At 40.0% G+C, this 16,158-nt stretch overlaps 1 protein-coding gene across 6 annotated transcripts in view; it reads right to left on the bottom strand.

Annotated features, from left to right (window-relative positions):
* Nucleotides 1-16,158, bottom strand: part of LOC140195179 (coiled-coil domain-containing protein 158-like) — a 162,171-nt gene that overhangs the window by 44,049 nt on the left and 101,964 nt on the right. For 5 of the 6 annotated variants that reach the window (XM_072253071.1, XM_072253072.1, XM_072253077.1 and 2 more), the window contains 4 exons: nucleotides 15,432-15,584; nucleotides 14,328-14,440; nucleotides 9,851-10,009; nucleotides 4,771-4,863 (listed from right to left, as the gene is read on the bottom strand). In XM_072253071.1, coding sequence (XP_072109172.1) covers nucleotides 4,771-4,863; nucleotides 9,851-10,009; nucleotides 14,328-14,440; nucleotides 15,432-15,584 — 518 coding nt within the window. The remainder of the gene's footprint in view (nucleotides 1-4,770; nucleotides 4,864-9,850; nucleotides 10,010-14,327; nucleotides 14,441-15,431; nucleotides 15,585-16,158) is intronic. The other variant, XM_072253073.1, reaches the window with a different exon arrangement.

Genomic DNA, 16,158 nt, shown 5'->3' with positions numbered 1-16,158 from the left:
TGAATTCATGGACCGTACCTGGATTAAGTATTAGGAGATACTTACTGTCTTGGGGCAAATTAGGGTGGATGAGGGCCCCCAGGGCTTTGCGGGAGGCTCTTGCAAAAATTGCAGTACCTTGGCAGAGATACTTAAAATATCCTGAGCCACAGGTGAGGTGCCGGATAGTTAATGTTGTTCCGTTGTTCAAAAAAGACTCTAAGAATAAGCTGGGAAATGATAGGCCAGTGAGCCTGATGTCAGTCAAGGGTAAGTTATAGGAAGGTATTCTAAGGGCAGGGTATATAAGTATTTGGATAGATGGGGCCTTGTTAGGGATAGCCAACATGGCTTTGTGCATGGTAGGATGGATCTGATCAATCATGTTGTATTTTGAGGAGGATATGAGAAAGGTTAATGAAGGAAAAGTGGTGGACATTGTCAAAAGGCCTTGCTGAAGTCCACGTAGACAAAGTCCCACATGGGAGGCTGGTCCTGAAGGTCAATTCACTCAACATTCAGGATGAAGTAGTACATCGGATTCAGTATTCCCTTAGGGGCTATAGACAGAGAAGTAGATGGTTGTCTCTCTCAGTCTGGAGACCCGTGACTAGTGATATGCTGGAGGGACTGGTGCTGAGACCATTGTTATTTATCATATAATTTACAAATGACACTAAGATTTGGGATTTAGTAGACAGTGAAGAAGGCTATCAAAGCTTACAGCGAGGTGTGCACCAGTTGGAAAAATGGTAGATGGAATTTAATGCAGACAAGTGTGAAGTTTACACTTTGGCAGGATGGACCAGTGTAGGACTTGCACAGTGAATAGGGGAACACAGATCCATAATTCCTTGAAGGTTTTGGGACATTGACCTTCATAAGTTAGAGCATGGAGTACAGGAGTTGTTAAAGTTATACAATTCTTTGGTGAGGCCTAATTTGGAGCATTGTGTGCAGTTCTGGTCACCTACCTATAAGAAAGATGCCAAGAAGATTGAAAGAGTGCAGAGAAAATTTACAAGGATATTGCAGGGACTTGAGGATCCAAGTTATAGAGAATGGCTGAACATTTAGGTCTTTATTCCCTGGAGCATAGGAGAACAAGGGGAGATCTCATAAAGGCACAAAAGAAAACAATCGAGGGTGATAGCTAAGGCAAATACATGCAGGATTTTGCCCTTACTTTGGGTGAGGTTTGGGTCATTGGTTTAGGGTGAGGGGTAAAATATTTAAAGGGGACCTGAGAGGGAACATCTTCACTCAGAGGGTGGTGAGAGAGTGGAATGAGCTGTCAGTGGACTTGGTGGATGTGGGTTCAACTGCAACATTTAAGAGAAGTTTGGATAAGTACATGGATGAGAGGAGTATGAAGAGCTATAATCCAGGTGCAGATAGATGGGACTAGGTAGAAAGCAGGTCGGCATTGGCCTAGATGGGCCGAAGTACCTGTTTCTGTGCTGTAGAGCACTATTACTCCAAGTTGACTAACAGCAATAAAAATAAATTATTTTCAAGATATGCAGAGAAGTGGATTTTCTTATCTAACTTCAGTGCAGATAAGTATATGTAACCAACATCAAATGCAAATAATTATCTTCTGAATGAGAGAAAGCTGTTTTTTGTTGCTGCAATGACTTCCAGAGATGATTACGGAATATTTACTTGGCAGCATAGACCAAATTTCTCCAAGTATTTCCAGGAGCGGCTTGGAAGATGTGCGCCTTGGGTGTGTGGCTCAAAGGATGACCTGATTCCTTACCAATGTCGCTACTGAAGCGTTGCAGGAGATTGAAACATCGAGACGGCAGATGAGGCTGTCAGAGACCTTTGCAACCGAGCGATCTCTCCCTCTCTCTCTGTCTCAGTGAGAGAGTGTTTACTGATACACCTCTCAGGGGAGCTTGAAATAAAGTGACGCTCCAGCCCACAACATTAAAACAGCGAGCTGTTTGCCTCCCCTCTCACTGTTCAAGCAATTTCTCTCTCTCCCTTGCTAGTGAAGGAGAGAGCCTGTTGAACTGTAGAGGTGTTGAGATGAACAGTACTTTTTGATTATCTATAGATCATGGTCTTTGAGGGCTAACTAATACTTGCATGGTGGGTGGTGGGGGTGCTGGTACGTTTTGCTGGAACAAGTAGGGGGGAGAGTTGATGCTTTGCCGCTGCTTGTGCGTGGGAGGGAGGTTTTGGGGTGCTAACGTTTTCTGTCATTCATTCTTTGGGGTTTCTTCTCTCTGTTTCGGGGATGTCTGTAGAGAGATAAGGATTTCAGGTTGTATTCTGTATACTTTCTCTGACATTAAATGGAGCCATTAACTATTAGCCTAGAGTAGAAATCCTTTCTAAAACAGTCTCAGTGGTCAGTCCTCTTATTAAACCTCACTGATGATCAGAAGCACGCCTTTAATAGCCAATAAATGATTGTCCAATAGGAAAATAAAAGCATGGAGTTTTTTTTAATGTAAATTGCTGATCCTACTGCAAACCAAACCATGCGTGGTCTACTGTCATTATGAAAGGCAAACTGAGGGGTAGACGAAAATACATGATTATAAATCACCAAACAGTTATCCTGGTATACTTGCTCAAATCATTGATCAGCCAATACGGAGGTTATATCAATACCACTTTGGTCACATACTAACTTCATCAGAAACTTTCTTACATGTCACTTAACCCGTTTTTCATTAGGAACCACACCAGCTTTTTTCCTTCAAAAATATCTGAAATTCCACCATGAAATTATCAAACACGTAACTAAATGTAACTTTGAGCTTCCACCTAAACAGAGATTGCCAACAGCATTGACTCGCTGCTGCTGGTTCTCCAACTGTAGGATGGCTGGATGCTGTCCTGATGGAGCAGCCCCCCAGTTGTGAGTTTATTTCCTCATCCAGCCTGGAGTGGTTATTCTAAATCATTAAATTGGAGACCATGTTCGATTCCTTCCACGTATGATGCTGCTGATGAGTTCACAGTGCTGAAGTATGACCTTTTATTAATTCATGCTATGTACTGTGTCAGGAAATTAAAGTTCACCTCTATACACCTCCAACGACAACACCTGTTACTTCATTTTAATTTACTGAGAGCAGAAACCATAGCTGGAAATGCATAGTTAGTGGTTAACATATTGGACAGAACCATTATATAGGAATAAACAACATGTTTAGTCTTCATGGGGAAGGGTAAAGAGAGAAAAGGACACAGTGGACACCCTTCCCTGCTTCCACCGAGATCCCGTCACCTCCTGATGAAAAGTCTCAAGGTTCTCTTGCTTCTCTTGAGTCACCCAAATAGGAATGTTAGTGTTAGAATATCTGAGCTCCAGAACACTATGTGGGACTTATCCATGAAGGCACAGAACCAGTCTATCCATATTTTTAATGTGGGATGCCAGTGTCACAGCAGCATCCATAAGAGCATGGAGTGTAAGTCAAAAGGTAAGGGGTACACAACGGCTGTGAACAAGAATCAGCTGAGTACATATTTACATGTGTACATAAATACCTATTCCCTCCCTCATACACATGCAGAAACACATAGGTGGGCTTGCAGGTCATAAACACAACAGATACTGGAAATCTGGGGCAATGCACACAAAATGCAGAAGGAACTCAGCAAGTTAGGCAGGATCAATGGGGGGAGTGAATCGTTGTTTTGGGCAGAGCCCCTTATCAGGACTGGAAAGGAAGCGGGCAGAAGCCAGAGAAAGAGGGTGGGGGGAGGGGAAGGAACACAAGTTAGTAGGTGATGGGTAAAACCAGGGAAGGGGGAAGGTGGGTGGGTGGGGGAGGAAGGAAGCTCCCTGCTTCTTACTCACACACCTTACATCTCATCTGGTTTTACCCATCACATTTGTGTGTACATTTTGTGTGCGTTGCACATTGGTGGGCTCATTCCTACAGGCCCTTGCTCATTGCTTCTTCCCTCTCACCCTGACACTTCACTTATCCACACCCCTCTTACCCTTGACCTTCTAGGAAATAAAGGACTCAAAAATATAAACCTTATACAGCATATACCAAATCCCTGAGAATTATTCGGATCTTCAGGTTCAACGTATCAGCATATTAGATTTGTGGGTTATGATGACCAAAGGAAAAAATGGCTGGCGTTGCTTAGCACCTAGTATGAGGGTAATATTAGGTGCGTCAAAATCAAACTTACAAAAAATGAGAGAAAATAGTGAATAGAAAACTGCCAATATTTACAAAAGGTTATCTACCAGAAAACACAATACAATAGCTCCGTACCATTCTTGTCCAGTGTGAACTCCTGGTAGCCCCCATCTCTCCCTCACTAAGGGCAATGAGCTCCTTTCTATTCAGCACTAGGATAGATCATCTTTAATTAACAACAGAGTTAACTTATGACTAAACTTCAATCAGAATATGATGCACCCACAAGGTAGTTACAATCATATTACAAAATAAACTGAAGTATCTACCTTAAATACAGTATACAAACAATGTATACACATTCACACAGCCCCATTACTAATGAAATGGAGTATTCCACTGTGTACGATGGGAAAGGCACCGTAAGGCCAACTCGAGTGCATCAGCTCAGTTTAGGACTCAGTATACCGGGAAAGACATTGAAATTCGTACACTCAGTGCAGCAACAGCAGAATAAGAAGGCAATGTTTGCGTGTGTGTGAATGTGCATGTGTAAGGAGTGAATCTACTGAGTGCTCTCTGTCACACAGCAGTAGACTGATGTGTTGGAAGTAACAACACCAAACCATCTGGAAGACATTTGAAACAGCAGTTAAACAGTCTGTACCTTTACTTCCAGTGCATGTTGCAGCTTTAAGCGCACGAAGTCCTGCTCCTGACGCTGAATAACCGATTGACAATCAGAAAACCGAAGGCAGGCCTGTTTTATTTGGAAATTACAAGCATTTCAAATTTCATTGTTTTCATGGTTGTTTCTTTTGTTACAAGTTATTAATACTTCCCTAAATTTATCAGCAATTCTATACAGGAGTTTTGCAGTTTTGATGCTTTAAAAAAATCAAATTACCTCTATAATTTTTCAGCTATTGAACAACGTTTCTTTATAGCAGGGATGTCTTAACTGCAGTTCTAGAATCATGCAATACACGTCTTGCTAATCCAGTCCTCTGTAACTCACTTTCATTAATGTTTATACTTTATTTTTGCTTATTTGCCCCATTTGAATACTGAGGGTATAAAATATGAGAAGGATTGTTATTATCCTGGAGATGCAAGAGACTGGAATCTGGAGCAAAAACAAACAGCTGGAGAACCTCAAAGGATTGAGCAGCATCTGTGGAGGCAGAAGGATAGTCAATGTTTCAGGTTGAGGCCCTGCATCAGGACAGAGTATAGAGGGAACATGGCCTGTATAAAGATGTGAGAGGGAAGAGTGGGACCAGGACTGCTGGGTGAAAGATAAAACCAGATGAGGTGGGAATGATAGGTAGTTGAGCTGGGGTGGGGAGCAGGAATTTGGAAATATTACATGGTGGGTAATAGGGAGAAATTGACAAGGAAAAAATGGGCACCATCTGCCCATCATCCTCCACTTCACCTGGTTACACCCATCACTTCCCAACTCCTGTTTCTGCCCTCCCTCTCACCTCTTTATATAGATAATTTCCTCTCTATCGTCTCAATCCTGATGGACTTTTGTTTGTTATTAAGAACTACTAGGATTTTAAATTAAACCACATTCATCTACTACAATAAAAAGAAATTTGGTGTATAACATAAAAGTGTAATCTATTAAAAAAGACACTCCCTCAAAATATTAATCCTAACTAACGTGCATTGTGATATATTTAGACTGAGCCCCATGTATCTTGCAAGCAAGGACAGTCAGTAATTATAGATGACAGAGTTTTCAATATTGGACACACAAGATCAAGGCAGCAGCAGAAGGAACAAGCTGGCATTTATGCTGGGGATATTGGCCCAATGTGAAAAATGACAGAGAAAGTAACATTTTACCAATGACCCAAGGTGTGCAAGGGCAAAGGGAGTTCTTTGCTCCTGTAAATGCTGGATTAAGATAGCAGAGATTACTGAGGGAGGGGCAAGAAGGAAGAGCAGGAAATTCGTGGAGGTGGTGGGGGTTGGTGAGGAGAGGTAGCCTTTGATCTGGAGAGAGGCCAGGGAATTGCGGGAAGGCAGAAGAAGTGATGGATGATGGAGGATGGAGGGAGTGGTTTCCTCATTTTTTGTTACTTGCTGTAAGGTGGCCTTTTGGCTATCAGAACTTCTTCCTTAATAACTATCGATAGGAAACTACAAAACAAAGTAAGTCTACATCAAGCGGCATAATCTTTATAAGGTAAATTCAATAGTATCTTAAGTAGTTGTGGGTCTTAGCAGGACACAACCAAACATTCAGAAATCCCTCAGCTAGAGATGGCACTTCATTTAGTCAATCAGAAAATGAGAAATTAGTGAACCATTATCATCCCCCTACCACTTCCTTCCACTTTAAATATGAACTATAGCAGAGTGGGTACATTTCCTATCATTAATTTACAGTGTTCCTCATTTCATTCCCCGAACCCCCTCCACAACCCCCTACAAAATCCAAGAAACAGGACTGGGCGTGGACACAGGAATTTAGTGAACTAGAAACAGACCAAACAAAACAAACAAAATCATTACCGTACTGACAGGATCCAAAAGTAGGCACTAACCCATGGTAAAACAAAAGCAATGCTGCTGGAGACTCAAGACAATACTGCCGTCTATTGTTTATCCAGATTACTGTACATGGAATGACCATTTTCACATTAAGGACATCAGTGTGTAAACCATACTTGCAAATTTCTTGGTGTTCCTAATTTACAGACTTCACCATATAAAACTTTCCTGGCCATAAGCAGCAAGCAAAGATAGTAAAAAATGTTTCAAATATGGAACTAACATGCAATATTAGTATGTCAATAAAAACAACATTAGTAATATTTTCAAAGTAATAAAAGCAAAAAGTTTGTACTATAGGAATTTTGAAAATGGTTGCCTCATTACAAGGATGTGAAAGCTTTAGAGAGGGTGCAAAGGAGATTTACCAGGAAGCTGCTTGGATTAGAGAGCGTGTCTTATGAGGGTAGGTTTAGGAAGCCAGGGCTTTTCTCTTTGGAGCAAAGGAGGATTAGAGGTGACTTGATAGAGGTATACAAGATGATAACAAGCTTACATGGAGTGGATAGCCAGAGATTTTTTTCCCCAGGGTAGAAATGGCTAATATGAGGAGGCATAATTTTAAGATGATTGGAGGAAAATATGTGTTTTATGCGGAGAGTAGTGGGTGTGAGGAACGCACTATCAGGGTAGTGGTGAATGCAGATATATTAGAGATGTTTAAGTGACTCTTAGATAGGCACATGGAAGAAAGAAAAATGGAGAACTATGTGGGATGGAATGGTTGGATTGAATTTAGAGTAGATGACGTTATGGGCCAAAGGGCCTGTAATGCTTTATATTTTATAATTCACTAAACTAATTAATTGTGACACTATCATGAAAAGAAAACAAGATGCCAAAAGGGTCATCCTGATGATAACAGCAGAGAAGTCAGGTTCTTCATATTACCTCCTCCCTTACCCCAAGTTATAAAGTTTGTTTCTTATTCTGTTGCGTATTTTAAAACTATAAGATACATTCCACTGAAAGCCTTTTCCTTTTCTGCAGTTGATATCTTCAGTAAAACCTGCAGTGGAAATGCATCGTTCATTGTATTTAACTCAAATCCTGATGGTAAACATAAACATAGAAACATAGAAAATAGGTGGAGTAGGCCATTCGGCCCCTCGAGCCTGCACCGCCATTTATTATGATCATGGCTGATCATCCAACTCAGAACCCCGCCCCAGCCTTCCCTCCATACTCCCTGATCCCCGTAGCCACAAGAGCCATATCTAACTCCCTCTTAAATATAGCCAATGAACTGGCCTCAACTGTTTCCTGTGGCAGAGAATTCCCCAGATTCACCACTCTCTGTGTGAAGAAGTTTTTCCTAATCTCGGTCCTAAAAGGCTTCCCCTTTATCCTCAAACTGTGGCCCCTTGTTCTGGACTTCCCCAACATCGGGAGCAATCTTCCTGCATCTAGCCTGTCCAATCCCTTTAGGATTTTATACGTTTCAATCAGATTCCCCCTCAATCTTCTAAATTCCAACGAGTACAAGCCCAGTTCATCCAGTATTTCTTCATATGAAAGTCCTGCCATCCCAGGAATCAATCTGGTGAACCTTCTTTGTACTCCCTCTATGGCAAGGATGTCTTTCCTCAGATTAGGGGACCAAAACTGCACACAATACTCCAGGTGTGGTCTCACCAAGGCCTTGTACAACTGCAGTAGTACCTCCCTGCTCCTGTACTCGAATCCTCTCGCTATAAATGCCTGCATACCATTCGCCTTTTTCACCGCCTGCTGTACCTGCATGCCCACTTTCAATGACTGGTGTATAATGACACCCAGGTCTTGTTGCACCTCCCCTTTTCCTGATCGGCCACCATTCAGATAATAATCTGTTTTCCTATTTTTGCCACCAAAGTGGATAACTTCACATTTATCCACATTAAATTGCATCTGCCATGAATTTGCCCACTCACCCAACCTATCCAAGTCACTCTGCATCCTCTTAGCATCCTCCTCACAGCTAACACTGCCACCCAGCTTCATGTCATCCGCAAACTTGGAGATGCTGCATTTAATTCCCTCATCCAAGTCATTAATACATATTGTAAACAACTGGGGTCCCAGCACTGAGCCTTGCGGTACCCCACTAGTCACCGCCTGCCATTCTGAAAAGGTCCCATTTATTCCCACTCTTTGCTTCCTGTCTGCTAACCAATTCTCCATCCACATCAATACCTTACCCCCAATACCGTGTGCTTTAAGTTTGCACACTAATCTCCTGTGTGGGACCTTGTCAAAAGCCTTTTGAAAATCCAAGTATACCACATCCACTGGTTCTCCCCTATCCACTCCACTAATTACATCCTCAAAAAATTCTATGAGATTCATCAGACATGATTTTCCCTTCACAAATCCATGCTGACTTTGTCCGATGATTTCACCGCTTTCCAAATGTGCTGTTATCACATCTTTGATAACTGACTCCAGCAGTTTCCCCACCACCGACGTTAGGCTAACCGGTCTATAATTCCCCGGTTTCTCTCTCCCTTCTTTTTTAAAAAGTGGGGTTACATTAGCCACCCTCCAATCCTCAGGAACTAGTCCAGAATCTAACGAGTTTTGAAAAATTATCACTAATGCATCCACTATTTCTTGGACTACTTCCTTAAGCACTCTAGGATGCAGACCATCTGGCCCTGGGGATTTATCTGCCTTCAATCCCTTCAATTTACCTAACACCACTTCCCTACTAACATGTATTTCGCTCAGTTCCTCCATCTCACTGGACCCTCTGTCCCCTACTATTTCTGGAAGATTATTTATATCCTCCTTAGTGAAGACAGAACCAAAGTAATTATTCAATTGGTCTGCCATGTCCTTGCTCCCCATAATCAATTCACCTGTTTCTGTCTGTAGGGGACCTACATTTGTCTTTACCAGTCTTTTCCTTTTTACATATCTATAAAACACACACAAAATGCTGGAGGAACTCAGCAGATCAGGCAGCATCTATGGAAAAAAGTACAGTCGATGTTTCGGGCCAAGATCCTGATGGTACAATATCTGCTTTACTAGCTAGCCTGTGTATGCTTAGAAGCTCATAGCTCAAATACCGACACTAGGTGGCAGTTATTTAAAAAAAATAAGTTACCATTTCCAGCACAGACGTGGTTTATTAAAATATATATAAGGTTTACCCCAAATCATGAAGAAAAACAAATAAAAAATAGTTCAATTACCTTTTCTAATGCTGACTCCAATCTCATCAGCTTTTCTCTCAAGCATTTTTCTTGAGACTTTGTGGCGTCGAGTTCTCCAACAATTTTATTTCTTTCTGACGTAATGCAAGCAAGTTCCTTAGTCAGTCGTACTTTCTCTTCTTTCAGGTAGCATTTCTCCTGCAGAATGTAAAGCAGGTTAAACAGCTAAAGTACGTGTTTGTGTGAAGTGTGGAGTGCATGTGTGGGTGAGTGTAGGTGGAGAGTTATGGGAGAGTTGGAGGGGGGAGAGGAAACAGGAAAATAAAGATAAATTATACCCACTGGCAGAAGGTCCAGAGTAAGAGGAGTGATATGGAGAAGAGTCACTCCACGCAGCAAGCAATCATTATCCAGAATTCATCATCTAACACCAGTGTATTTAATAACTACTTTCAAAATGAAACTGGATAAAAAGAAGAGAAAATAAAAGGAATAGAGTGAAAGGCTGGGGAATAGGAATAACCAGATTGATCTTGAAATTGGCCTTCTTCAGTGCTTCAGTTTTCTTCATTCCAAGAGAGAAAAGTGAATCAAACTTTGTTTTAAAATCATATTTTAAACTCTAACCCAATTGTTTCAACAGCAATAGTATAATTTAAACTAGAATAATCTACATGATATATCAATAATCAATATACTGATATGCTGGCTGGAGGTTAGATATAAATAGAACACCAATTACACACAGTAAACAATATTTCTCAGATTAGGTTAACTAGCAGTAATGATGGGCTGCCATAGATAAAGTTTGAGATCTGGAGCAATTGTTCTTAGGGGAGTAGAAAATCTGGAGCATTTCAATAGTTGCACCACTTTAAAATGAATGTGGTGGGGTTTGCTGATTTTGAGCAAAATTCATTGGCACTTCATAATGTCTGCAAGGGGAAGAATTACACTGAGCCATTCAATTTCCCCAACTATAAACAAGGCAAACAGTCAAAAAGAATCATCCAGCGTTATTTCTCTCATTTATATCATTAGATATTAAAATAAAGTCAATTCAATTCAATTTTTAGCGCAAAATTATTTCACAAAGCTACGCAATACAATTACATATCACCATATCCAGTAAGGGTAGATGGTGTCCTAATACAAGAATACCACTTTACGTCATTATGATAATTGAAACCTGTCACCTCACCTTCTCCAGTTCAAGGCATCATACAGCATTGAACATGGCCATTCAGACCACACTGTCAGTACTGTGTATTTGAAAGAGCTCTTCAGAAAAATATGCATAACCATAAGGAATGCATACACAACTCACAAAACCTATTGGACTGAATTGAGTTAGTTCTGGCTAGCATTTCAAAAAGAAAAGATACAATGATCAGACCTTTGGACTTACTTCAGTCCACATTAAGCCTGTGATTCTTTAAATGGCAGACGCTGGCACATTTGTCACTTAGCTCCAGCGGTGAGCTCCACATAGGGCTCGGCAACTAAACCGCATTGTACTGGGATCCCCTACTTTTACATTAAGGAATCAGGCTCTGTTATTCTAAGTTAACACAGTTTTGGCATCTGCATTCAAATAAACTAATTTTTAATTATTTTAAATATTAGAGCAACATTTATAGTTTTCTACAAACTGGCAAGGCAACTGCCTACCCATATTTTATTAATATCAGGAGTTTCGGGGAGGAGGGTGTATCCCAGTGGCATGCTGGCTGAGCACTGGTACTGATTAAGATAAGTGGACCAATGTATCCTAATAAGGTGTGAGGCATTCCAAACTGGACGCAATTTGGTCCATCATTTCACCAGGTGGAGAAAAGATATCTCTGGTGGTAGCTCACTAAACAGACAAGTGATGCAATTCAATCAGAACTACTCCTCCTTAGTCATCACTTTCAACATTGAAAAAATCTGCTCTGGACATTGATGAAGATGGTTGCACAATAACAACTGAGTCAAAGATCAATATCTGTGCACAAAAAGTAAATAAAGAAATGAAAGCACTCAAGAACATTAAAACATACTACAGCTCTAGTTCAGCAAATGGATGAATGTCAACAAAATATGCATGATGCCTCCATATCATCAAGCTTTCATTGTCATACCTCAGCTGGGTTCTTACTGGCACACTCAAGAAACTTTGATGCTTAATTGGTGATAATGACACTTACGGAGACCTAGAATAAAATACCTTTCCTTTTCTAATTGGAAAAATTAACTCTTCTTCATTTCGGCCCAAGGCAATTCTTTTAACTACATTTTACCACATTCAATATATGAAGTAACAACATTAATAAAGGCAACTTTTACTTGAACTAGAAAATTAGAAAACTTGTATTTCTTGATTCAAAATATGAATGGAAATGTGTGTGCGTGCATTTCTATGAATAATAAAAATGCATCCTGCAATTAAAAGAGCTATAGTGTTCTCTCAGCATTTCAACTGTTAATGACTCTTCATGTTGCCCACTGTGAAGTTATCCACTTTGGTGGCAAAAATAGGAAAACAGATTATTATCTGAATGGTGGCCGATTAGGAAAAGGGGAGGTGCAACAAGACCTGGGTGTCATTATACACCAGTCATTGAAAGTGGGCATGCAGGTACAGCAGGCGGTGAAAAAGGCGAATGGTATGCAGGCATTTATAGCGAGAGGATTCGAGTACAGGAGCAGGGAGGTACTACTGCAGTTGTACAAGGCCTTGGTGAGACCACACCTGGAGTATTGTGTGCAGTTTTGGTCCCCTAATCTGAGGAAAGACATCCTTGCCATAGAGGGAGTACAAAGAAGGTTCACCAGATTGATTCCTGGGATGGCAGGACTTTCATATGAAGAAATATTGGATGAACTGGGCTTGTACTCGTTGGAATTTAGAAGATTGAGGGGGAATCTGATTGAAACGTATAAAATCCTAAAGGGATTGGACAGGCTAGATGCAGGAAGATTGTTCCCGATGTTGGGGAAGTCCAGAACAAGGGGTCACAGTTTGAGGATAAAGGGGAAGCCTTTTAGGACCGAGATTAGGAAAAACTTCTTCACTCAGAGAGTGGTGAATCTGTGGAATTATCTGCCACAGGAAGCAGTTGAGGCCAGTACATTGGCTATATTTAAGAGGGAGTTAGATATGGCCCTTGTGGCTACGGGGATCAGGGGGTATGGGGGGAAGGCTGGGGCGGGGTTCTGAGTTGGATGATCAGCCATGATCATAATAAATGGAGGTGCAGGCTCGAAGGGCCGAATGGCCTACTCCTGCACCTATTTTCTATGTTTCTATGCATTGTGCAATTAGCAGTTACTGTTGTGTTCTCCTAAAGTACAAAGTTGAATATTTTCATTCTGTGACTACGAACTTACATTTTGGGAGAGTAAACTATTAATGTTCAATTAAAAACAGCAAAGCACCAGAAAATTTTAAAAGTAATGCAACTGATTCATAAACACACCTTCTAGTGCTCCTACGGAAACCAACTAAATTTAGCCCTCTTTGAACTCCTGCCAGAAGTAGCTCTTTGCAAAATTTAAAACTCTTGCCATGGCATGAAACTTTAAAATATTTGTGGGACTGGAATGAGATATTTTACCAATAACCTCCATTTGATAACAAAGAATGAAACACGTCTTTGTGACCATGCCACTTTTCCAAGACCACACCAAGCATTTTTAAACAGGTCCTTGGGGAGATGTTTGTGTATAACTTCAAAATACTTATTCACTACATTAAGGAAATGTACATTTACTACTTTGTACAAAGACACAAAGCAATAGTTGTCCACAGGTCCAGTGGAGGGTATGAGATATAAGAAAGGGTATTGTAGCATGCAGGGGAAAGACTGAATGGGAGTGAGGGTCAACAAAGTGGAGACGTGGCATGAAATTGTTTGTGGTTATTTTATGATGATGATTAACACAAAATGAAAAACAAAATGTGCTCACTTTCATAGCTCCTAACAATAATATCTGAGGTGTTTCTGCTCAATAGTCCTTTCACATGTGCAAGCAACTGAAGGACAAGAAATACTGTACATCATCTGAAAATCAGAATTTGGCATCAACTGTAGACGAATCAATCACAAATCATCTACCTAGCTGCTTGTATTCAGAGCTTATGTAAGTGATAAGAAAATATACAGAAGCAGAAACAAGGTGATTACAATAGTGACAGACAAGTAAAATTGGACAAAAAAAACTTTTGTTGAAATTCAACAGGATAGTAACAATGCCACTTACAACTCTAATTTGATGATGCATGTGCTCTGTGTGAATGGGTAAACACATCAAAAATAGAATTGTCGCAAAAAACTCTATAAGTGTGGCTTAGAGTAAAGGTTGAGAAATAGTCTATGATAGGAATGGCTCCACGTGGTGCAAAAGTATTAAAGGAATCATATATGGTGTGTAGATCCTCTTCAAACAAGCAAACAGACAATGAAGTGTCATTCAATAATGTGAAAAACAACTTGTTTTAAATGCAATTTTAACATAATGAATTCTGACATACCCTCTCAGTGTTCTCTAAAGTTTCTTCCAGGAACTGAACTTTGCTCTGTAATGTATCAATCTGTCCACGCTTGGCTGTGATTTGCTTTTGCATTCCCATGGCAATTTTCATTGCTATAGGGAATAAAATTTATTTTTGAAAAACAATTTAGTCAGACATGGGTTGCAAAGCACATAAGGTGCAAATATGCAGTGTTGAATGCTTACTCAAACTCAAAAAAATAGAAACACCAGAAAACTTCCATTACAATCCAACAGATTATTCTACTTGAAATTACAGCCCCGCGCAACTGTAGATATGAACTTCCCACTATTCAGGACACTTACAAAAACAGGTGTGTGAAAAGGGCCCGAAGGATCATTGGGGACCCGAGTCACTCCAACTGTTCCAGCTGCTACCATCTGGGAAACAGTAGCGCATTAGAGCAACCAGAACCAACAGGCTCCAAGACAGTTTCTTCCACCAGGCCATCAGACTGCTTAACTCATGCTGACACAACTATATTTCTATGTTATATTGACTATCCTGTTGTACATACTATTTATTATAAATTATTATAAATTGCACATTGCACATTTAGACGTAAAGATTTTTACTCCTCATGTATATGAAGGATGTAAGTAATAAAGTCAATTCAATTCAAAGTTTTATGCAAGTTCAACCCTTTCTAAGGGCATAAATCATGCATATTTTACTGAGGGTCATTCTGATTTCATACTTATAACAGTTGTGGAAGATAGATGGAAATGGGATAGTTCAGCTTTACCACTCAATTTCCAAACATACCTGAAATTTCTCACTAGCTATAACACAGCTATTCAAAAACCCACCCCAATCCCTCTCTGCAAAGTCAAGAACCTAAATATATTAAAGTAAGACATTTGAAAAAAAAAACAGGAAACCCCGAAAAAGCATAGTAACATTTAAAAGGAAGAGATAGGAGAGTGATTCTTGAACTGAAATCTTCCAGATGCCTGGCGATCTAATTACTTTAGAGCATCAACACTATATAAAACATTAATACAATCCTGAGGGAACAAGTTAGAATGACAAAGTAGCTTCTATGGACAATAATCTAGTAAATACAAGACTACAAATTAGTACCATGGGCGTCAGCTCCTTCGAGAACTTTCAACGCTTCTCTGCTTTGATCTAGATCATTTTGAACCGATTTTAGCCGAGCTTTAAGTTTGTTTGTAGACCATTCATATTCTTTGGTTTTACAAACGTAGCTCCTCTGCAAGTTATCATACTCTTCTATAGTCAACAAAAAAAAGGAACTGAATCAAAAGCTCAGACAAATAAATAGCATTTGAACAAGTTATTCAACAGTCCTAAAGAACCCAACATTTATATAACAAACATTTAATGAAAATATTGCAGCAGAGTCATAGTCCACTTTCCAACTACCCTCAATATATTGACACTTCTTTGGCAATCCTTTGGTACAACTATGCTCACCAACAAAAGAGATAAATCACCCTAAACTCCACCATACATTGTTATAACCAAGTTTATCAAACACCCCAGCTTCTCAAAATTTCTCATTCCTACTCATTCCCAGTTTATTACTGAAATCTTCTTTACTAATGTTGAAATATAGTTTATTCGTACCATTCCCGCCTCCTTTTTCAGTTGTGATTATTGATTTATTCACTAATGTCACCTTCCATGCAGTTGGTAAAATATTTCATGTTCAGCCGTTGATTTTGGGTTCTCACAATCAAGTCTGTTTCAATTCTTTCACTCACTCTGTCTTTACTATGATCATTGGATTAGATTATTCCCCTGTTTTTAGGCTATTGGTTCTTTGTTTCACAGAATCAATCAA

The sequence above is a fragment of the Mobula birostris genome, chromosome 3 (genome assembly GCF_030028105.1).
Source record: "Mobula birostris isolate sMobBir1 chromosome 3, sMobBir1.hap1, whole genome shotgun sequence".
Lineage (NCBI taxonomy): Eukaryota > Metazoa > Chordata > Chondrichthyes > Myliobatiformes > Myliobatidae > Mobula > Mobula birostris.
This window is presented reverse-complemented; position numbering and strand designations above follow the sequence as displayed.